The 24,142-nt window shown below is 40.2% G+C and overlaps 1 protein-coding gene and 1 pseudogene across 2 annotated transcripts; one reads left to right on the forward strand and one right to left on the reverse strand.

Annotated features, from left to right (window-relative positions):
- Positions 1 to 11,632: 11,632 nt before the first annotated feature.
- Positions 11,633 to 23,399, forward strand: LOC311176787 (protein SPO16 homolog; the record flags this gene model as incomplete). The annotated part of the gene is made up of 5 exons (XM_084242429.1): positions 11,633 to 11,701; positions 20,854 to 20,947; positions 21,759 to 21,927; positions 22,282 to 22,360; positions 23,265 to 23,399. 5 exons carry the CDS (start codon positions 11,633 to 11,635, stop codon positions 23,397 to 23,399), a joined length of 546 nt encoding a protein of 181 aa, XP_084098555.1.
- Positions 13,994 to 15,696, reverse strand: LOC311178017 (protein sprouty homolog 2-like; annotated as a pseudogene). Its single transcript has 2 exons — positions 15,494 to 15,696; positions 13,994 to 14,693 (listed from the first exon to the last, which is right to left on the reverse strand). The product of its transcript is annotated as a protein sprouty homolog 2-like (transcript).
- Positions 23,400 to 24,142: the final 743 nt, after the last annotated feature.

A 24,142-nucleotide genomic window follows, 5' to 3' on the forward strand; every position in this document is an offset into this window, starting at 1 on the left:
ATAGAGTATTAGGTAAAACAAAAGGTGTCCTTTCTCTCATAGAGCTACTTAACTTATTCATTCATTCATGCAATAAATGAGGAAATTATAGAGCAGCTGGCTTCAACCCAGCAGGAAGAACTTTCTTATTAGAGTTGCTCAAAAGGAGAATAAAACTGCCTTAGGAGAAAGTAGCTCACCATCTCTCAAGGTGACTTTCATATGGATTAGTTGGTTTCTAAATTTTACTTCAAACTAACTTTGAATTAAGTAACATGGAGAATATGAATTTGGTTGGTACTTTGCTTATGATTTAATGGGGGAAATATGGTACTCAACAGAGGTGGTATAAGGCAGAGTCCAAGGAAAGAGAGGCCTCCTTTAGTTTGAGGGGATTAAGGATAGTTTCTTGTAGGAGATTAAGGACCTTGAAGAAGTAAAATTAAAAAAAAAAAACCCCTAGTTGTACATTTATAGAAAATTTGAGAGTATAGAGTATGCTCACTATTCTTTACCTAGTTTCCCCTGTTATTGACATCCTAATTAGTATAATACATTGTTATTATTATGAACTAATATTACTATATTGTTACTAACTGAAGTCCATAGTTTGCTCATATTTCCTTAGTTTTTAATCTTTTTTTTTCCTGTTCTAGTATTCCAACCAGTATGCCAAATTACATTTAATGGTAAATTGTCCATAGGTTTCTCTTGGTTGTGCTAATTTCTCAGACCTTTCTTGTTTTTGATGACCTCAACAACTTTGAGGAATGCTGGTCAAATATTTTGTAGGCTGCCTTACCATTGGCATTTGTTTGGTGTTTTCTCATGATAGGACTGGGGTTATTGGTTAGTGAGAAGCAGACTACATCATATCAATAGCACATACTATTGACACAATTTATGATTGTTGATAGAGACTTTAACCACCTGGCTGAAGTAGTGTTTATTAGGTATAAAAGATAAAAAAAACTCAGTTTCATTTCTTCTCCATATAGGAAAAATCCCAGCTCTTCCCTATGGTGTGTTTCTTTCCTGTGGGTCTCCTTTACTACTTATATAAAACACTTTACTTTTTTTTTTTTTTAAAGATTTATTTATACAAGCATTGGGTACAGTCAGAAGTGCAGGAGGGTGAGAGAATTCACCAGAGTCAGAGTGGGGAGCAGAGCAGGCAGATGGACCAAGGTACACTGCTGAGGGGAGCAGCGGGCGGCAGGCGAGGTCTGCATGCCATGTGGGACCGTCCTCCGGTGGCCGGGGAGCAGCCAGGGATCGAACCAGCGCTGCAGAGGCTGCGGGCAGCTTCACAACCCAGCGCTCAACCGCTGCGCCACCGGGGAGGCCCCAAAACACTTTACTTCTGGTCACCAAATGTGTGATGGTTTTTTCCCATACCAAGCAATTCTTACAAATACCAACTGAGCTGGAGGGAGTCAGGGAATGGTCGTCTAAAGAAACAGATTGGATCACGTGTCCTCACGTAGGCTTAAGCTGGGTTATTTTAAACACCTGCCATCCTACATCTCAGGGCTGAAATCAAAACAAATGAACACTTGTATAAACCAGAGTTTAAGCACCTGCAATAACAGGAGCAGATACACACAGTCTCAGGATAAGGCTCTGTGCTAGAAAAGAGGTATTTCTGGCCTGTGACCCCATATCAACTGTATGTGTGGAAAACTACATCTTGCTCAGAAACAGTCTAGAGGTGAATCACTACCATGTAAGTTGGTATCCACAGCACAGTAGGGAGCTTCAATCCCTGCTGCTCACTGGAGGTGATCCTTTGCTGCCTATTCAGTCCTTCTTTTTTACCTACTGTCCCTTATTGGTACCAGTTGTCTGATTACTTCAGTAGGTTTAAAGGCTGAAATTTGAACCGTCTATCCCTGTTACAACCCATGAAAATTAAAAATGTAGAGACAGAAGATGATGTTACAAATGTTGTAGAAAAACATTCCAGGAGGAGTTACAATCCTATGGAGCATGGCTGAAGAGGTGCTCAAGGTAATAGTTATAACACTGTCTGGAAATCAAAAAACAATGGAGAACGTAAAACAACATCAGAATGAAGGCCAAGTAATAGATGGCAGTTAGAAGTAATGAAGTCAAGAAATACTGAAACTGAACTAAAAAATAAAGTGGAGGACCACAACAGTAGATAGCTGCAAGTAATGAAGAGAATTAATGAACTTGAAAACACGATGTCAGAGAAAATACAAATAGAACAATGGAAAAAATACGAAAATAGTGAAAATGCCTTTTGGGATAACCTAAAGAGAAATAGCATATGGGGATCCTAGAAAGAGGTGACGAAGAGAAAGATAGAAAATTTATTTAAAGAAATAATTGTTGAGAACTTGGGAAAGTTGGAAGCAAGCCAGATATTCTGAACCCCAAGAGGCCCGAAGAGCCCTAAACAAGATAATACTAGACAGACACACATCAAGTAACACTGTTGAATACATGACAAGGGCAGAGTACTAAAAGCATCAAGAGAATAAAGGGTGACTTAAGAGGGAATACCAGACTGCCAGTGGACTTTTCAGTGGAAACATAAGCACAAAGGGATTGGCAGAAGATATTTAAAGTACTTAAAAGAGAAAGTTATCCAACCCAGAATCCTTTGCAAGATTAAAATTCAAGACCGGAGTTTTACTGAAGAGCAAAATCTAAAAGAATTTATCAACACCAAGTCACACTTCAAAGTCTTAAAGGGTTTATTATAAAGAAACAAAACAATGAATTTTTTAACCTTAAGTATAAAGTTTTATTTTTTAATTCATTTCCCATGGTTTATTTTTTATTTTTTTTTTTTATAAAATTTTATTGTTATATTCCCCATACAATTGCAGCCCCCCATTCTGACCCCAATCCCTCCCCTCCCGCCCCGCCCCCCTAAAAGTGTCTCTGGTTCATAGTTTTTTGTTGATTTTGATTTTCACTTTCTTATAGTTATTCATTTTCCTGGTCCCTTATTTAAGTTTTCTAGATTCCTGCTATGAGTGAGACCATCCGGTATTTTTCTTTTTCTTTTTGGCTTATTTCGCTGAGCATGATCCCTTCCAGCGCCATCCATGTTGCAGCAAATTGCATGTGTTTATCTTTTTTGAATGCTGAGTAATATTCCATGGTATATATGTACCACATCTTCTTGATCCAGTCATCTATTTTTGGGCATTTGGGTTGTTTCCAAAGCTTAGCTATTGTAAACAGTGCTGCTATAAACATAGGGGTGCAGGTGTTCTTTGGAATGGATGTTTCTGTGTCCTTTGGGTAAATACCTAGGAGTGGAATTGCTGGGTCATATGGAAGCTCTATGTTTAGTAGGTCCAGAAATCTCCACACAGCTTTCCACAGTGGTTGGACCAGTTTGCACTCCCACCAACAGTGCAGAAGAGTTCCTTTTTCTCCACACCCTCGCCAACATTTGTTGTTGCTAGTTTTTTTAATATGTGCCATTCTCACTGGTGTAAGATGGTATCTCATGGTAGTTTTGATTTGCATTTCCCTGATGACAAGTGATGTTGAACATTTTTTCATATGCCTGTTGGCCATTTGCATTTCCTCTTCAGAGAAGTTTCTTTTAAGCTCTTCTGCCCATTTTTTGACTGGATTATTTTCTTTGTTGTTGTTGAGACTCATCAGCTCTTTGCAGATTTTTGTGATCAGTCCTTTATCATTAGTGTTGGGTGCAAAAATGTTCTCCCAGTTGGTGGGGTTTCTCTTTGTTTTTGTTATTGTCTCTTTTGCTGTGCAAAAGCTCTTTAATTTGATATAGTCCCAGCTGTTTATCTTTGCCTTCACTATCACTGCTTTGGGTGATGTGTCTGTAAAGATGTCTTTGATGTGCAAATCACGTAGTGTTTCGCCTATATTTCCTTCTATATATTTTATGGTTTCAGGTCTTATGTCTAGTTCTTTAATCCATTTTGAGTTGATTTTTGTGTATGGTGTGAGGTGGTGGTCAAGCTTCATTCTTTTGCATGTAGCGACCCAGTTTTCCCAGCACCATTTATTGAACAAACTTTCTTTGCTCCAATGCATAGTCTTTGCTCCTTTGTCAAAGATTAGTTGACCATAAACCTGTGGGTTTATTTCTGGATTTTCTATTCGATTCCATTGGTCTGTATGTCTGTTCTTGTTCCAATACCATGCGGTTTTGATGATTATGGCTTTGTAGTATAGTTTGAAGTCTGGGAGTCTGATGCCTCCATTCCCTTCTTTTTTTTTCAGGAGAGCTTTGGCTATTCGGGGTTTTTTGTGATTCCATATGAATTTCATCAATAATTGTTCTATTTCTTTGAAGAATGACATTGAAATTTTGATTGGAATAGCATTGAATCTGTATATTGCTTTTGGAAGGATGGCCATTTTAATAATGTTTATTCTTCCAATCCATGAGCAGGGGATGTCTCTCCATTTCTTTGTGTCTTCTTCTATTTCTTTTAACAGTGTTTTATAGTTTTCTTTGTATAGGTCCTTTACCTCTTTTGTTAGATTTATTCCCAAATATTTGATTTTTTTTGTTTCAATGACAAAAGGGATGGTCTTTTTGATTTCTTCTTCTTCAGATTTATTGTTTGTGTATAGGAAGGCTACTGACTTTTGCGTGTTGATTTTGTATCCTGCCACTTTACTGAACTGATTGATGAGTTGAATTAGCTTTTCTGTGGAGTTTTTGGGGTTCTCTATGTATAATATCATATCGTCTGCAAATAGTGATAGTTTGACTTCTTCTTTTCCTATTTGGATTCCTTGGATGTCTTTCTCTTGTCTTATTGCCCTGGCTAGGACTTCCAGTATTATATTGAAAAGCAATGGTGAGAGTGGACATCCTTGTCTTGTTCCAGATCTTAATGGAATTGCTTTCAGCTTTTCACCATTGAGAATGATACTGGCTGTTGGCTTGTCATAGATGGCCTTTATGATGTTGAGGTATGTTCCTTGTATCCCAAGAATTTCAAGGGCTTTTATCATGAATGGGTGTTGCACTTTGTCGAAAGCTTTCTCAGCATCTATTGATATTATCATATGGTTTTTATATTTCTTTTCGTTGATGTGTTGGATAACGTTGATTGATTTTCGGATGTTAAACCATCCTTGTGTCCCTGGAATGAATCCAACTTGGTCGTGGTGAATTATCTTATGGATACATTGTTGGATTCTGATAGCTAAAATTTTATTCAGGATTTTTGCATCAGTGTTCATTAGGGAGATTGGCCTGTAGTTTTCCTTTTTTGTGTTGTCCTTGTTCGGTTTTGGTATTAGTGTAATGTTGGCTTCATAGAACGTGTTTGGTATTGTCCCTTCCTTCTCAATTTTTTGGAAGAGTTTGTGAAGGATAGGCACTAATTCGTCTCTGAATGTTTGGTAGAATTCATTTGTAAATCCATCAGGTCCTGGGCTTTTGTTTTTGGGGAGGTTTTTGATTACCATTTCAATTTCGCTAATTGTAATTGGTCTGTTTAGGTGTTCTATTTCTTCTTTATCTAGCTTTGGGTGATTGTAGAGTTGTAGGAATTTGTCCATCTCCTCTAGATTGTTAAACTTGTTTCCATATAACTGTTCATAGTAGTTACTGATTATTCTTTTGATTTCTGCTGTGTCCGTTGTGATTTCTCCTCTTTCATTGATGATCCTGTTTATTTGTGCTTTCTCCCTTTTTTCCTTTGTGAGCCTGGCTAGGGGTTTGTCTATTTTATTGATTTTTTCAAAGAACCAGCTCTTGGTTTCATTGATCTTTTGGATTGTTTTTTTAGTTTCAATTTCATTTATTTCTGCTTTGGTTTTTATTATTTCTTTTCTTCTACTGGTTTTGGGGTTTTTTTGTTGTTCTTTTTCTAGATCTTTGAGCTTCGAGATTAGGTTGTTTCTTTGCGTTCTTTCTTGTTTCTTGATGTGAGCTTCTATTGCTATATATTTTCCTCTTATTACTGCTTTTGCTGCATCCCATACATTTAGGATATTGGTGTCCTCCTTGTCGTTCAATTCAAAAAATTTTTTAATTTCTTCTTTGATCTCCTCCTTAGTCCAATGGTCTTCCAGTAGTGTGGTTTTTAATCTCCATGAGGTAGGAAAGTTCCTTGCCTTCTTTTTATGGTTTATTTCTAGTTTGATGCCTTCATGGTCAGAAAAGATGGTTGATATGATTTCAATCTTGGTGTATCTGTTGATGTTTGTCTTGTGCCCCAGTATGTGATCGATCCTGGAGAATGATCCGTGTGCGCTTGAGAAAAATGTGTACTCCATTTTTTTGGGGTTTAGTGTTCTATAGATGTCTGTTAAGCCCAATTGCTCTAGGTCTTTATTTAGAGCTTTGGTTTCTTTACTTATTTTTTGTCTTGTTGATCTATCCATTGTTGATAGTGGTGTGTTGAAGTCTCCCACTACGTATGTGTTTTCTCTGATGTCTGTTTTCAGAGAGGACAACAGTTGTCTGATATATTTTGGTGCTCCTTCGTTTGGTGAGTATATGTTAATGAGTGTTATTTCTTCTTGAAGTATTGTCCCCTTGATCATAATGTAGTGACCATTGGGGTCTCTTTTTATCTCTTTGAGTTTGAAATCTGTTTTATCTGATATAAGTATAGCTGTTCCTGCTTTCTTTTTTGGTCCATTTGCTTGTAGGATTGTTTTCCATCCTTTAACTTTGAGCCTATTTTTATCTTTTGTAGCTAAATGTGTTTCCTGGAGACAGCAAAAGGTTGGGTTTTGTTTCTTAATCCAGGCTGCAACTCTGTGTCTTTTTATTGAAGAGTTTAGTCCATTTACATTTAGAGTTAATATTGATATGTTAACATCTGTATTTGCCATTGTGTTTGTCTTTCCTTTGATTTTATTTATTTATTCTTTTAATAACTTTTTTTTTTTTTTGGCCTTCTTTCATTGTTATTCGTCGCTCTGAGGTTCTGGCTTTAGGACTCCTTGTAGTATTTTTTGGAGTGGGGGTTTAGTTGCAATGAAATTCCGGAGTTTCTGTTTGTCTGGGAAGGTCCATATTCTTTCTTCAAAGAGGAAGGAGAGCTTTGCGGGATAGAGTATTCTTGGTTGGCATCTGTTTTCTTGGAGTCTGTTGACTATGTCCCTCCACTCTCTCCTTGCCCGTAGTGTTTCTTCGGAGAAGTCTGATGTCAGCCTGATTGGTTTTCCTTTGAATGTTATCTGTTTCTTCCCTCTTGCCAGCTTCATTATTTTTTCCTTGTCCTGGATTCTTGGGAGCTTTACTATTATGTGTCTTGCTGTATTTTTCCTTTCGTCGTGGAAGTTTGGTGTTCTTCTTGCTTCTTGTATATCAATTTTCAGCTCCTTCTTCACATTTGGGAAGTTCTCTTCAATTATCTCTTTGAATATTTTCTCTGTTCCTACATCTCTCTCCTCTCCTTCTGGTATTCCTATAACTCTTATATTTCCTTTCCTCATGGAGTCAGATAGTTCCCGAAGTCTTTCTTCGTTCTTTTTCCTTCGTACTTCTCTTTCCTTTTCTGTTTTGGTTCTTTTTATTTCTGTGTCTTCAAGATTACTTATTCGTTCTTCCATTTCATCTATTCTGCTTTCATTGCTTTTCCCAGAATTCTTTAGTTCTTCCATTAATTCTTTGATCTCCTGCATTTCTTTTACTTCCCTCTTTAGGGACTCAATTTCTTTCTTCTGACCATTGTTTTCCCTCTCTAGGGACTCAATTGCATTCTTCTGATCGTTGATTATTTTTCCCTTATCATTGTTTTCCTTTATGACTTCTGTCAGTTTTTTAATCACGGCAATTTTAAATTCTCTTTCTGGAAGGCTCAGAAATTCTTCCAAGTTATTGTCGTTGCAATCTGGGGGCTGGCTTTCTTTTTGTGGTGTGCTTTTTCTCTGGAGAGTTGCTAGGTTGCGTGTGGTTCTTCTCCTCCCTACTGTCTGTTTTCTAATTTGCCGTATGCGTTGGGACACTGTGTTGTTGGGACTTGCCGGCATCTTGGGTGGGCTTCTCTGTTCCCCTCTGGTTCTTCCAGGAGTCATCTGTCAGTTTCAAGCAGCCTTTACTGGAGAAAGGTCCCTGTTCTAAAATGCCGATGTGGGGACACACTCCCCTGTGCGCCTGGTCTGCCCCGGCGGTGGGTTCCTGCTCCCCTCTGGGCTTGGACTGCAGGCCAGAGGGGGTCTGGCGTGGGCGAACTTCCCCCGCTCACCTCTGGCTCCTGAGGAAGCCTTCTGCAGGTAGTTTTTACTGAAGAAATGTCCCTGTTCTAAAATGGTGATGTGGGACACACTCCCTGCGCTTCTGGTCTCAGGCACACTCTTCTGCGCGCCTGGTCTGCCCCGGCTGTGGGTGCTCGCTCTCCCTGTGGGCTCAGACTACTTGTTCAGAAGGGGCCCGGTGTGGGCTAACTCCCCAGCTGGCCACTAGCTCCTTCAGTAGCCTGTGCTGGGGTCAAGTCGCTAGGTGGCACCAGAGATCTCTCCTAGAGCCCTTGGGGAGCTGATTTTCCACCCCGTGGGACAGGGAGCAGAGCGGGGATGGTAGGGTACACCTCAACGGCTTTGGGGTGCTGTGTCTGCCTTGTGCCCCACCGTCGTGGGGAACCCACGCCCCTAATTTCGTGCCCCGGGTCTCAGTTCCAAAGCCCTCAGTTCCAGGACGCGGGCTGTAGCCCAGATCAGTGGCGCGGGAATGGCGCCTTTTGAATCCCGCTCCCCTGCCTGGGCGCCTTGTTCCTGCTCACTCAGGGAGGGCCTCCGCCCGGGTCTCAGTTCCAAAGCCCTCAGTTCCAGGACGCGGGCTGTAGCCCAGATCAGTGGCGCGGGAATGGCGCCTTTTGAATCCCGCTCCCCTGCCTGGGCACCTTGTTCCTGCTCGCTCAGGGAGGGCCTCCGCCGTCTCCCCGCAAGCCTAGGTCGCAGGCGCAGGGGCCTGGGCAGCTGCAATCCGAGCACCGCTTTCGCGCAAGCTTACCGGGGGGCCGGGGCTGTGTGCTGGTGCTGGTCTCCTCCTGGTGGGCGGGGCTCTCTTTAATTGCGCGTGGAGCTCACCTCCGTGGTGGATCCTGCAGGGTTCGCCTCAGCTCCCGTTCACGGGGTGTGGTGGCTGAAATAGTTCCTTTCCACTCACAGTCCCGCTTGCTGCATCCGTTTTTCTTGTTGGGCGTTTTGGTTTGTTGTTTCCCTCGTCTCTGCCGGTCGGAGAGTGCCGCCTCTGTGGGCGGGGGAGGGGAGCAGGGTTCTGCGCTTCCCTCCCTTCTCGTCCTCTTTTATGGCAACTTTCTTCTTCGGGCAGTTTGCTGGAGTTGTCCGTTTATCTTCCGTGTCCCAGTTCTCACTGGGACCTGCCGCTTTTCCTCCCTATTAACTTTTTTTAATGGGAGATCTTACTCGCAGCGTCTCCTCGCCGCCATGTTGCTCCGCCCCTTCCATTTCCCATGGTTTATATGGCCATCTTATGCCAAAACTATAGTCTCTCGTTTGTGGTGCCTTTATGTTTAAGTTTTGAAATTGAATTTTCCACTTTTTTCTTCTTTTTCAAAGTTGTCTTGATTATTCCTGGTTCTTTACATTTCCATATAAATTTTAAGATCAATTTGACATTCTATAAAAGTCAAAGGGAGAAAATAAACATAGGAAGAAAGGAAGAAAATTTACTAGGCTTTTGGTAGTACTTTAATTTATTGTCTGTAGAGATCAATTTGGTGAGAATTCCTTTATTGAGTATCTAATCCGTGAACTGTGAATATCACTATTAGATCTTCCTTAATTCATTTTAGCAATGCTTAGTTGTTCTCAAGATACATCTTGCACTTCTTTAGTTAAATCTATTTTTTAAGATTTTATTTCTTTACTGTTGTGAAGGCAGTTTTCCTAATTCCATTAAAAATTATTATTTGCTAATATATATTGATCTTATATACTTCTATCTTATTCATTCTAGTGAATTCATTCATTCACACACAAGTGTGTGTTTCTTAGGACTTTCTAATACAGATTCACGCCATCTGTAAATATAGGTAATTTTCATTTCCTTCCCAAAGTATATTTGAAATATAAAGTGTCCATAGCAGGTATCTTTACCTTATTTCAGAACATTAGATGAAAACAATGAGTTCTTTCACCATAAGTATGATATTAGCTGGAGTTTTTTTTAAAAAAGCAGATGCCTTGTATTAGGCTGAAATTTCCTTGTAGATTTGTTGAGTGTGTTGTTATGACTGTATTAAATTTTAGCAAATACTTTTTCTGCATTTAATCAGGTGATCATGTAATGTTTTGTCCTTTATTTTATTAGTATTGATATATTACTCTTATTTATTTTTGAACCTTGAACCAATCTTGCATTCCTACCATAAATTCTACTTGGGCTTAAAGGTCTTTAATTCTTTTTAAAAATTGTATCATTTTTTTAAAATTGAGGTAACATTGGTTTACAACCCTGTATGTGATTTAGGGGTATAGCTTCACACTTCTTCAAATACATGTTACCACACCACACCCATCATCAAAGCACCAATAATCCTCCACCATACTCCATTGGGTCTTTATCCCCCTTTTCTCCTTCCTACCCTTCTAAAAGGTCTATAATTCTATTTATATATTTCTGGATTCAGGGTGCTGATACTTAGTTAAGGACTTTCAGGTCTTTTTTCATGAGGGATGTTTATCTCTAATTTTTTTTTAAGATTTATTTATTTATGCATACAAGAGCTGGGGGACAGGCCAGAGGCGCGGGAGGTGAGAGGATTCACCAGAGACAAAATGGGGAACAGAACAGGCAGACTGACTGAAATACACTGCTGAGGGGAGCATCTGGCGAGTCAGGAGAGGTCTGCTGTGCCATGGGGGCAGTAGCTCCCTGGCTGGATGGGGATCGAACTCATGCTGCAGAGGCTGCAGATCGCTTCATAGTGCGGTGCTTAACCCCTTGCACCACCAGGGAGGCCCCTTACTCATTTGGTTGCTAGTGTTCAGTGCTTGCTGTTACCTGAAATGTTCTTCCTTCTCTTAGTGGGGTGGTTATTAAAGTGTAATCCCAGACCAGCATCAACAGTGTACTTGTTAGAAACGCAAGTATCCTAGCCATACCCCTAAACTATCTTTTCAAGGATGTTTGTATAGTAAATGACTATATAAGTTAGAGATAGTAGTTCTATCTAGAACAGAAAGCAGATTTGCTTGTGGCCCATTATAAAAGATTGGGGGTTCCTAAGCTTGGGAGTCATGCACATCAGGATGTGTATGCTGATTTTATCTGGCCTTTGCTCCCATCACCCTGTGGGAATTGGATTCAGGAAATTGTTGCAGGAAAATGATACTCTTATAGCTGTGAGTATATAATTATCTTTTGTCTCTAACTCAAAGAGTCTTGTTTTTTGCTGTATCCATGAAACTCTGGCAGGCTAACTTTTTAGCTTTTAAATAGGTTATAATCTCAGACCTTTCATAGTTCTTGGTACCACTGCTTTTAATAATTAATAGGAAACATAGTATTGAAAACCTTAATGCATTACAGTAGGGATTTTTTCCATGTCAGATTTTGACTTTCAGTTACTCTTTGGAATGTCTACATTTCCCTAGTTTAATTTCTCTCTTTTTTACTCATTTATCAAACATTTCATGTGCTCTTATTTTTGCTCAGGTTGTGGCACCATTAGAAACTGGTTGATCCAAAGACAGACAGATGGCTGAAAGTGATGGAAAAGAAAAAATAAAATGGACAACCACCATCATTATTAGTTCATCACTTAAGGTAAAGAGGCATTTGGGCCTCTAATTTAATTAAAAGCAATAGAACAACATATTAATGTATCTTTATCTTGATTATACAAAATCAAATGTTTCATCAACTACAAAAGCTAAATGTATATGAAAGATAAATTATAAACTTTACTGCATCCATTTTCAGTATCTTCCCTAAATATTTGAAATTTGGAAATATTCTAAAGTTCTTTTTTTCCCCTTTTTTTCTCTTCCAGCCTCTTCTAATAGAGATGTTAGAAAATTCCAGAAACACTCATACATATGTACATCTGTATCACTTAAGGATTTTTGAGAGATAGACAACAGCTATGTCTAGCTTTACTGGCATTGGGAGGAAGCTATCAACCTACAGTTTGGAGGGGTAGGGATGGGAATTTGACTCTCTGAAGGCAGTTGGTCAACCCACAACTGTTTATTTTTTTAATTTTTGATTTTTTTTTAAATATTCATGCATACAAGGACTGGGGTACAGGTCAGATGTGCGGGAGGGTGAGAGTATTCACCAGAGACAGAGCGAGCAACAGAACAGGCAGACTGACTGAAATACACTGCTGAGGAGAGGGAGGCGGGCGAGACAGGAGAGGTCTGCCACGCCATGTGTGTATCTCGCCGGCCAGCTGGGATCGAACCTGCACTGCAGAGGCTGCGGACAGCCTCACAGCGCTGCGCTCAACTGCCTGTGCCACCAGGGGAGGCCCACAACTGTTTTTAAATCCTCAGCCAACAGGAATTCTCCATTGCCCTGGTATTTATCTGATGGACACTAGATAACATCTAGAATGAATGAATGGAACAAATGAATGTTCCATGTAGGAAGAAGAGAGGCAAGAATAAGACTTTTAAGATTTTTAATGCTGCCTCAAGCTGCATTTTGCCCTGTTGGTTTTAGAGTATGAAGCACAAAGGAGTTGAAACATTACCTGAGGTTTTATTTGGTGCATTAGGACAAGAGTCTCAGTGAAAGGTAATGGGAGCCAAAAGGTATAATTGCTGAGGTTACACTTTACTCCAAACTGGGATCATACCAGGACCAAAGGTGAATTATTCCTGATTGCACAAATGAGATTATGGTCTCAGTATAGCATCCAGTTAAAAAGAAGCAAGGGACATTGGAAGGAGAGTTCAAAAATTTGGACTCAGTGGGAAACATGCAAGATACAGGGCAACCCTTGGCACCACACCAAAGGTTCTTTACTGTGAATTTCCACCTTTAGTTTAGCAGATTACCTTGTTTTATATTGGAAGCAAGTGTTTGAACTTTAAGTGGTAAATCTTATAAATTACGATGCTGGGTTTGGTGTAATATTACAGGATAATTAGAAGTAGTTTAAGAGGGTAGTCTTAGTAGCAGTATCAACAGGATAGCTGCCTCTGCTATCTGGGACATCAGTTTTTGAAAATAGGGCATTTATTTTATTGCTCAAGATTTGGGGTTTTGTATAATATCCAAAAGGTCAAGGACTCGTTGCTTGCTTATATGTTTTTTTGTCAAACATTAGTATATTTTCTATTTTATATGGACCATATGTTTCTGTAAACCCATTATTTGCAGCAACTATCACATCCTCATAAAAGGGGCAAAATTTGTAAGATGCCTCTTAAAATATTCTTTTTTTACAAAATAAGAAAGTATTTTATAAGAAAGTATTTTTATATAATAATAAAGCTTCACATAAATATCCTTTACACTGAACAATATGTTGAAAAAATTAGAAAATAAAGATTTTTACTGTGACTATATAATAAAGTCCAAAGGGAAATCAGTCTTACAATAAAAGCGTTCTGTAAGGCAAAATACAATCTAAAAACATACTGAATGATTGACATTTTTCCAAATGTACAACATGTTAGTAAAATATGTTGTGACTGTGCCATGTAGTATGGCATGACTTGTTTTTCATAGTTGCAAATGTTATTGTATATACAAAATTATAGCACATTATTTCTGGAGAAAACAATGGAAAAAAGTCATTTGCTAACTTACAATTTTTGCAAGTATTATTCACAAACAAAAACTTTGCCTAGGTGTGAGCTGTTGTAGCTTATGCAACATGTGGGTCTCCAACTTGTGTATTCCCATACTTTTGAGTTCCATTAGCTGTGCTCTAACAAGCATATCAGTTAAAATGGTACGTGAACAAAAGGCGTTTCACTGCATATAACAAAGAATATTCTAATCCTCTATTTTAGTGCTAAGATTCTAATTATTTAGTCGGTTGCATGTGTGTGTTAAAAAAGAAAAAAAACAATCCCATTACTGTAATATTCCCAATTAATGATGCTATGTTGTTTTTTCAGAGTTTTGGGGCAAGACAGTGGGAACTTTGCAACAAACTGTGTTTGAGTTTTTACAGTAGCATCCAGGCCTGTTAACTGGTCATAACAACCCATTTAAAGTAACCCTTGTCTGGAAGGTAACACCATAAACAAGGCAAAAAGAGGGACATGACACCCAGGGCCAACCAACCTGTACAACAGTGAGACTGGCTGCAAGAACACAGGTTGTCAGCACAATTATCCTCGTCATCATTAGAACAGTAATAGGAGAGACCTTTCACAAAGGTCCCATATTCATTTACGTGATGGGCTGAGCAAAGGCACTGCTTGTCGTAGATCCATTGATGGCAGAGGCCTGGGGAGGTGTACTCCTTGCACTTATACTTGCCACAGTCCTCATGCCTGTGGGCATGCAGGCTCAAATCTTCCTTGCTTAGTGGCTTTTGCTCACCTAGTTTGAGCTCTGATTTGGACTGCACCTGGATTATACCATCAGCAACAGGTACTGAGAAGGATGATCTCAATAGTCTGTTCTGAGGAACTGCTGCTGGTACGCGCCCTCATACTGCAACAAGACCCCAAGCTGGACCTGGACAGAGGGACTTGTGCAGAAGAATGGACCTGTAAGTGTTGGAGCCTGGGAGGCTGGCAGTGCTCAGGCAGACCATTGAGTCTCTCATGTTGATACAGAGTGGCAGTGAGCACTAAAACTGGCCAAGGACAGTGCCCAAATAGTTTACTGGTCACTGTCTGAGTTCTTCACCAGCATGCACAATTGCAAGACTACTCAAGTTCAGAGAACAACAATAATGGGATTTATTTAACAAACAAGGAAAAACAAAGAGTCGCTGAGGCCACAAATGGCCATCGATCTCACCCAAAGCAGTGTCCGGTGTTTTATAGTCCTAAACACAAATGCTCCCAAGATGGCATCTTCCTGTCACTGAGGACCTGGAGTATGTGGCAGCCAAAGTATAGGCCAAGATACAGCTCTTGATATGCAGAAGACACAACAGGAGATGCTCATCGTTGCTGCTGAGATGTGCCATCACAGCACCAGACAATCAGCAGCAGCTGCAGTAGCTGAACAACCTGACACATGGCCCATATGCAGCTCAGCGAGGTGTCTTTTCCTTTTCTTTCCAGGCTCTAACAGCAGCAAAGCTGGGAACAGTTTCAGTCACTTGGCTACTTGCAAAGCCTCTGATGTTTTCTTCAGAGATTGGCTGCTAGAAGTCTCTGCATGTCTTTCAGAGTCCTGCAACAACCTTCTGGAAAATTGGTATGGTGGAAGCAGAAGTGGCTGATCACCCCAATGCTCAATCCTGGGGCTGCTGCTGCAGTCCCTTATATTTCTAATCAGCGTCTCTACCACCACAGGCACTTTGTTCGCATCCCCCCTGGGGCTATCTACCCTCATCAGCACCACCTTCTAGGAGACGACACCTGTAACAGTCATTGGCTTCAGCCAGCAGTTAGTGTTTGTGCTTTGTGGAGAGGAAAGGTGAAGGCTTCAGCCCAGGTCTTGGGACCACAGTGAGTCCCTCTGTGTACTCATTGGTGTTTCACATGGCTTTGATCTGATCCAGAGACAACATGTACCTGCGAGATGAGGGTTTCGCAGGGGTTGGACTCCCCATGCTGCCTGCCATTGGGTGCCTGCAGCAAGGGCTAGGAACCACCGCCACTCTGACCCCTGGCCTCCATCAGCTCTTAGAAATATGGTCACTCCAGCAGGCTTAGAATACATCTGAATTCCATGATAGATTTGCAGCAACCCTTCTCTCTTGAATTCTCTTCTTCCTGCAAAGGATGTGCAAATCAGCCCCGATGCAAACATTATCCTCTTCTTTCCGAACTCTGCTTCCGTCTTAACTTCCAAGCAATTGGCGGGAAGGAACATAGCAAAATCCAGAGCCAAGTCCCAGCTGATGAACACTGGGTTGGGACTTGGTGGGGGGACCCCGCTTCTAGATGCATAGTGGAATATTTACTTTTCTCAGTGAATTGGAGGCCGAAGCACCAGTGGCAAGTCTATTCCTGGCAGATGAGTGAATGAGAAAAGCAAATGGTCTTCCAGAGCACCTAAAGCCAGATGGCCAGGTTGGATGGTGGCAGCATCAGATTGGAGGGGGCGAGGATGAGCGGCCCAGCTGAGTGGGTGTGGGGGGCCTGGGCGGCGTGCAACTTTAAGCAGTGCAGATTCACTTGTTGCTTATTTTTAATGGTTCAGCCAGTTGAGTTTAAGTAACACTGCTGTATAACTTTGTCTTGAAATCATGTGTGATTCCAAATGCGTATGTGCCATTTGTATAAATGCTGTCTGTCTTTCCCTGAACTAGTTGATATGTCTGCATTAATGTGATCAGTTTGGCCTGTTGGGCAGAGGTAGCAGAGAGAAAAGGGTTGCTTTCCATGATTTCAGAGAAACTGAAACGGTGCCAAGGTGGAGAACAGGTCACTGTGGGTTCTTACATGTGTGGTCATAATTATAAGGATACTACTCAGGCTTATTCAGGCTTAGGGTGCAGCAACAACAGGGTTTACTTGCTGGGGACCAGCCTCTGGCAAAATGTCGTGTCAGGGGTTCCTGAAAGGATGAGACGGCGTCGGCGAAAACAGAAGGGCTAAGGGGAAGGGGATGAGGTAGAATGAGGAGACACTGACACTTGGTGAGGTGTTAGTATCTTTTCTCTAGAAGCTCAGCAGGTTATTTTTTGCAAGCAGTGAGATTACATTATCATGTGCATAGAAACAAAGCAGAAACAATCAGTGCATCTCTTTTTCCATAGGCTTTTGGCCACTACGTGCTCTCAGTAAGAAGGCAGACTTCAAGGTTAATAAAAAACTAAGCCTTACACTAAAACTCATTGTTTCAGCTAAACAATAACATAAGACAGTAGATAGCCGCCAGTACATCCCTATCAGCCAAAGCCTAAGCAAGAAAAGACTTTTTTTATTCGTGTGGCCTTCAGCCGGGGACCGGCTACTACTCAGCTATCAGAACTTTTTCTACCTAGAAACTCCTAACTCAAATAGCTTCATTTAAAAACTTTCCCAAGAAACTTCAAAAGAAGGCAAAAGAAGGACCCACTACAACTTGTGCTGGATTGCTTGTCAGGCATGCACAACAAACCATCTCCCATTGTCAAGTGGGCCAAACGGCCCAGCAACTAATTTTTTTTTTTAAATATATATTTGTTTTTTTTTTTGTTTATACAAGCACTGGGTACAGTCAGAAGCGCGGGAGGGTGAGAGAATTCACCAGAGCCATAGCGGGGAGCAGAGCAGGCAGAAGGACCGAAGTACACTGCTGAGGGGAGCAGCGGGCGGCAGGAGAGGTCTGCGCGCCATGTGGGACCCTCCTCTGGTGGCCGGGGAGCAGCCGGGGATCGAACCGGCGCTGCAGAGGCTGCGGGCAGCTTCGCAACCCAGTGCTCAACCACTGCGCCACCGGAGAGGCCCCCAGCAACTAATTTCTAAACAATTTTCCGTGCCATTTACTTAGTGTGCTGATACATATAATTAATTGCCTAATATACTTTTTGATAAATTTTTCTCTATGACCAAGAACAAAAAGCAAAGGGATGTCAGATCTTCAGTCCCACGGTGTGAGGCCCTTTCTCTTAGCTGCTTGTCAGTATCCTATCTGGCTGGGGCAACAATGCCTCCTGCAGCATTTACTAACAAAGGGGAGATTGGGAAGAAGGAAAGGGTTTCTAAGACCATCAGTGGTCAGCTGTTCTGCCCCAGATAGCATCTGCAGTGTCCACTAGTCCAAAACAGAGGCTGCTTATGCAAGATGGCACGGTGCCTTTGACAAGAGCCTCCAAGCAGGGGGCACATGATAAGTGGTGGACTAAGCTCCAACTCACAGTGGCAGTTGGAGGTGATCACAGAGGCACTGCTGAAGTTACACCACAGCAACTAACAGCAGCAGTCCCAAGGCTGAACTGGACAGGACTGCATGCTGGACCAGTTATTGCTGGATGCAGCAGCACCAGGAGGTAGTACTGGAGGATCAGGAGAGGTGGACAGCTCGCTGAAGTGGCCAGACACAGGTCAGCAGTGCTGGCCAGCACCAGTCAGCAGACAGGAGTGCCAGAGACAGGATTAAAACTTTGAAAGCTCTTGGCATTAGCCAGTAGCAAACAACTCAGAGACACTGAGCACAGGCTGATGGTGCTCTCTACAGGCAATATTAGGGGCAGGGCTGGAGGCAGGTGCAGTGGTCAGGTTTCTGCAAAGGTCTGCAGAGGTTTTGAAGTCTGGGAATGTCTCTGTGAAAGTCTTTCCAGGAGTCCCAATGAGTCTGTATGTGAAGGTTCTGATGAGTGGATCAAGCTAGCTGTTGCTCTGGCTATATCCTCTTCAGGGTCCCCACCTTTCAAGCCTGATTGGTTTGATTGGTGCAAGTCAAGCTCTGATAAGATTAGTCCATTTACAGTTCTCAGTTGCCTCAAAAACCTTGAATGCTTTTCGAGGCTGTCAAACCTGATTGGTCTGTTTATAATTCTATACAGATCTGCTCTCAGTTTTATTGCCTTTCATTTCTGATGGTTCTCTTTCATGTAATCTTGCCTCTTTGTATGTCTGATTACTTTTCATGTATATTGGAATTTGTATTTGAAAAAATGCTAATAAAATTTGTGACCTAGAATTTGTGTTTTTGGTTTGGTTTTTTGTGTGAAAAAAATTAGTCATAATTTGGGAAGCCTTAGTTCTGCCAGAGAGTTAAAAGCCTTCAAAGCCCTAAAATATGATTACCAGATTAAATATAAGACATTCAGTTAAATTTGCGTTTCAATAAAATAATGAATTTAGAATAAATATGTACCAAATATTGCATGGGATATAGTAATATTGAAAACTTAGGTTTATCTGAAATTCATGTGAATGTTCTGTATATTAGTGCAATCTGACAACCCAGGACTTAAGGCACTTATTGTATATAATACATGGACTTAACCTTCTCTGTATGTAGAATGATACATAACAGAAAATTGAAAGTATAGTCATTCAAATGATTTTCTTTATTCTGCAGTTCAAATGAGAAGATCTGCATGAGAAAGGTTGCTCTAGGAAGTGCTTTTGCAAGGTGTTGGGAGCACTAGTAATACAGTATCACCTTAATAGAATTTCAGGATTGAAATGGTTTGATGCTAGACTATACAGTTCCTGGGAGAGCTGTTTTACTTTTGTCACAAGCTTTGTTCAGCCTCTCATCTGTCTCTTCCTGCATTGGCAGATGCCCTCAGGGAAGAAATGGCCTAAATGCTGGGCTTATATCTTTGAATTTCTGTATAGATCTTGGCTTTGTAATTTTTCACTATTCTACTAGCTCTTTGATGCATTCAAGGAAATTTTTTAAATTGTCCAGCTTTTCTAGATGCCTTCAACTGGAGGGCTGGCCTAAACTGCTTAGTCTGCCATTATTAGAAGCACTGTGTTTGGGGCCTCCCTGGTGGTGCAGCGGTTGAGTGCTGGGTTGAGAAGCTGCCTGCAGCCTCTGCAGCGCCGGTTCTATCCCGGCTGCTCCCCAGCCACGGGAGGAGGGTCCCACGTGGCGCACAGACCTCTCCTGACGCCCGCTGCTCCCCTCAGCAGTGTACTTTGGTCCTTCTGCCTGCTCTGCTCCCCGCTATGGCTCTGGTGAATTCTCTCACCCTCCCGTGCTTCTGACTATACCCAGTGCTTGTATAAATAAATAGATAAATAAATCTTTAAAAAAAAAAAAAAGCATTGTGTAATTTTACAACCGCAGAAAATTCAGAAGGGCCATAGTTAAACTCTAGCTTAGGATCTCTTTGAGTGGCATAAAATACTTTTAGGAAGGAGAGGAAGCATCTGTTTTATACATCATTTTAGGCTGTGTTCTTAAATTATAGATGTTGTGAGGTATAATACTTAAGGTATTTTTATTCACTTGAGAAAGACCACCTTGAGTTTAGCCATCTGGGAAACACTATTAACTACTTATATTTTTGTGTTTCGGGTTATATGGGGTGATTGAGTGGAATAGCAAATGAGATTTTTAAAATGGTCAGTATTTAAGCCAGAAGTCTTGCTACTGTCTTCATACATGTTTTCTAGCTAACCTAAGGCTTAAAACATTTTTAAAGTATACAAAAAAATTGCAGTAATGTAAACAGGTGAATTGGAGAATTGGTCATCTACTGTGCAGTATTCTGTGTCTGGAACTTCATAGTTCTATCAACCATCCAAGAAACACTACACCTACCTTCCAGGTATACATTAATGCCTGTCAGAATCTTATCTACAAGTTTTCTTTTTTTTAAAGATTTATTTATACATACAAGAACTGGGGTACAGGCCAGAAGTGTGTGGGTAAGAGGATTCACCAGAGACAGAGTAGGGAACAGAACAGGCAGATTGACTGAAATATACTGCTGAGGGAAGCAGTGGGCGAGACAGAAGAGGTCTGCTGCACTATGTGGGTCACCTCCCTGGCCAGGAATCGAACTCTTGCTTCAGTGGCCACGGGTATCTTCATAGTGCTGCTGCTTAACCCCTTGTGCCACCAGGGAAGCACCTATCTTCAAGTTTTTTAACAAAAAGTTTGCAGTTGCATTGGTTCTTACAGTTCTTTAATACTCCCCTTAATTTCTCTCTCTTAAAACTATAGTACAGAACTCATTTCCAAACCTACAATCAGTGTATATCAGTAGAGCTAACTAAATTTTTGTTTTTCTTCCTCCAGACGTCACCTTTAGTATTTTTGATAATCCAGTCTTTTAAGTGGTATAGTTATAAAATTTATTGTTATAAAACATTTCAATTAGCTTTACTAAAAAATGGTTATAAGCTTATATTAAGTTTGTATTTCTTAACTTTCTTTAAAAGAATTCTGAAGTCGCAATTGCACTAGAAAATCGAAGCCACAGAGTTCGATACTCAGATTCAGTGGAAAATGGATCGATTATATATTCTCTTTCTGGTACAGTATATCTGCTAACTGCCTTGATTAAATTTCTTACAAAATATATAATAAATTCAGTAAGCTGGTACTTTGCAATCAAGTGATAAGCTTAAGGTGTTAATTTTGGAAGAGGCAGATGTGTAAAACTTTGTTACTGCTGCAAAAGCGGTGCATGTGACTAAAAAACAATTTTTTAGATTACTATTGGTGAACTCATGGTATCAGCAGGGTCAAGTAGATGATAAAAACTGCTTGCTTTGGAGCTAAAATGAAAATAAAACACACGCACCTCCCCAGAATTCAGTAGAGGCCAGCATCACAGTATTCATTAGTCAAAAATCTGTATATCAATACAAACACATCAATGTGGACAGTGACTTTAGCTGGAAAAAAGAAATGGCTACTTAGTAAGTTTTTTCCCCTGTGATAATTAGAATGTCTTACACAAAGCACTTCAAAGAATTACCTCAACTATTAAGAATTTTTTTAAGATTATTTATGCATACAAGAACTGGGGTACAGGCCAGAGGTGTGGAGGGTGAGAGGATTCACCAGAGACAGAGTGGGGAACAGAACAGGCAGATTGACTGAAATACACTGCAGAGGGGAGCAGTGGGCAAGTCAGGAGAGGTCTGATGCGCCATGTGGGTAGCCCCCTGGCCGGGGATTGAACTCGTGCTGCAGAGGAAGGCCCTGTTTAAGAATATTGTGTTTTCTCCTTATGGATTTAGTTCTGATAGCTATATTTTAGCTTTTTTTTGGGGGGGGGTGATTTTACTGAGTTTACAAAAAAAATAGAGAAGTGACATGTTAAATTCACCTTTCTTAGGAGTTGCATTTTTACTGATGGATACTAAAGAATGCTTTACATCAACTGAAGAAATATTTCTAGCCAAAATTACGAAGTTTATTAACACTCACCAGAATAGCTTTTTGGTTCTGTGTGCTGCCCTCCATGGGCTGGAGGAATGGAAATTGATGTTCAGGATTCAGCAGAGGTACGAAGAACAGCACTACCTATTTTTCTTAAGTTGTTATTTCAGTTAATTCTTTTAGACAGGTGACTGTTTTGCCAAAAGATAAACTTTATAATGTTAACCCATGAAAATGAAGGGTACGTTGTTATCCTATGAATCAAGGGGACAAGTTCTAGAGTTCATGCTAGTTTATGGGATTCTTTTGCAAGATCAACCAAAATTGAACACTTTCAGTCAATTTAGTTCTGGCTGAAAAGCCATAGAAATCCTTTGTGGTATAAGAGCATGAATGGACAAATGATGAGGTTTATCTTTCACTCATTTAAAATAACAGCTATCATTGTTATATGATCTATTTAATTAACTGTTTTTCAGATTCCTGGGTAGTAACTTACGGATACTTCCAGTACATAACACAGTAAATGCCATTAATCTTATGTGCACTGTAGCTAAGGTGAGTCACTTGAGGAAACAACATATATGCAAACACAATAAATACACTTTAAAGTTCTTGATTTTAAAATGCACATGCCTGTGCTTACACACTTTACTGTTCTGTTCCTCAGAGAAGTTGCTATTTCATGCAGCTGTTTCCTAAGCCTAAAGTCATCCTCTTTTCTTAATTTACTTTTGGTGGTATGATGATTCATTTTGGATCAGAACAGCACTTGGCCATATATATGTTGTTTGGGGCTTAATAAGTTATTAAATCTCCTTCAAATTCTTTTTTTTTAAAAAAAGATTTTATTTATTTATACAGACAAGAGTTGGGGAATAGGCCAGAGGTGCAGGGGGTGAGAGAATTTACCAGAGACAGAGTAGGGAGCAGGACAGACAGATCTACTGAAATACACTGCTGAGGCTAGCAGTGGGCAAGACAGGAGAGGTCTGCTGTGCCCTATGTGGGTTAGCTCCCTGCCTAGGGATTGAACTCATGCTGCAGTGGCTGCCAATAGCTTGATAATGCTTAAGACTTAGCCCCTTGCACCACCAGGAAGGCCCATCTCCCTTCAAATGATATTGATTAGACTGTAGTTGTGAGCTGTCAGAGCACATACTATTTTATGAAAGATTCCCCACTAGTTACCTATGTCTCAGGCCTTTAAGCCTGTGCTCCCAATATCTCTAGGCACTGAGGCTTGCCTTGTTCTTGGACAGATTAAAGCAATTGTTATATTTTACTTTTTTGCATTCATGTTTGAAATACCAGAGATCAGGTAATTTCCTGTGTAACTTTAATAACTCATTATTTAGCACACAGTGTTGTGGATACTTGTTGATATGTACAAGTTGGTAATTTTTTAAGTAACTCTCTAAAAGGACTTATTTCTATAATGGTGCATGTTTCTGTCTTTCAGGTCACCTCCAAACCACATATAGATAGTATTTGCTACAAAATGACAACAACTAAAGCTTACATCATTGAGCAAAGTCCTGTTTGGAAAACACTTCAAAAGATAAACCTGAATAGTGATTCATTTTACTCAAAATAGAGTATCAGTTATAAAAGTTTTTAGAATATTAAAACAAATTATAATGTTTAAATATATCAAATTCTTTAAAAATTTGAAATAAAATATAACTGATTTTGTTCTCAGGATTTGCTTAATTCCCTTAATGTTTAGAAAAAATGGGCATATACATGTGTAAAGCTGAGGTCCGGTTTCTTAATGATAAAAGTTGGACAAATACTAAGTAAAAATACAGCACTTTTTACGTAAGACCCTTAAATGAAAAGCCCTATTTTTCAGTTTTTCCACAAGGGCAACGAGCATTTCTAAAATTAGTCTTTGCAGATGCTTTCCTAGTGTACCCGCAGTTGAAGAGGTGGTAATGAGACTGAGGTAGAGGAAGAGGGAAATGAAAAGCAATCAACTGGCCTGAACCTAAAACCTCTACTCTCTTAGAATGGTGTGATTTCCAATTTGACTTCAGGGGTTCTAAAACATAACAAGCATCCAGCTGGAACCCAATGTGTATTTGCATGTTTATGAAATCACAACTGGTTAACAATTCAACTATTTGAAATTTTTAGTTTGTACTCAATTTTCAATGCCCATACATAGACGGGCATTATTTACCATGTAGGTAATTTTTTTTAAACCAAGGAATACACTGATACATGAGAAAAGCTACATCTAGTTTTCTAGCTACAACTATTTTCACAAAAAAATTTTTAATAAACGTATTAAATGAATCATAATAAAAAAACAGTATTTTATTAGTTTTTATTTAG

The sequence above is a fragment of the Talpa europaea genome, assembly GCF_964194135.1.
Source record: "Talpa europaea genome assembly, chromosome: 9".
NCBI classification, from domain to species: Eukaryota; Metazoa; Chordata; class Mammalia; order Eulipotyphla; family Talpidae; genus Talpa; species Talpa europaea.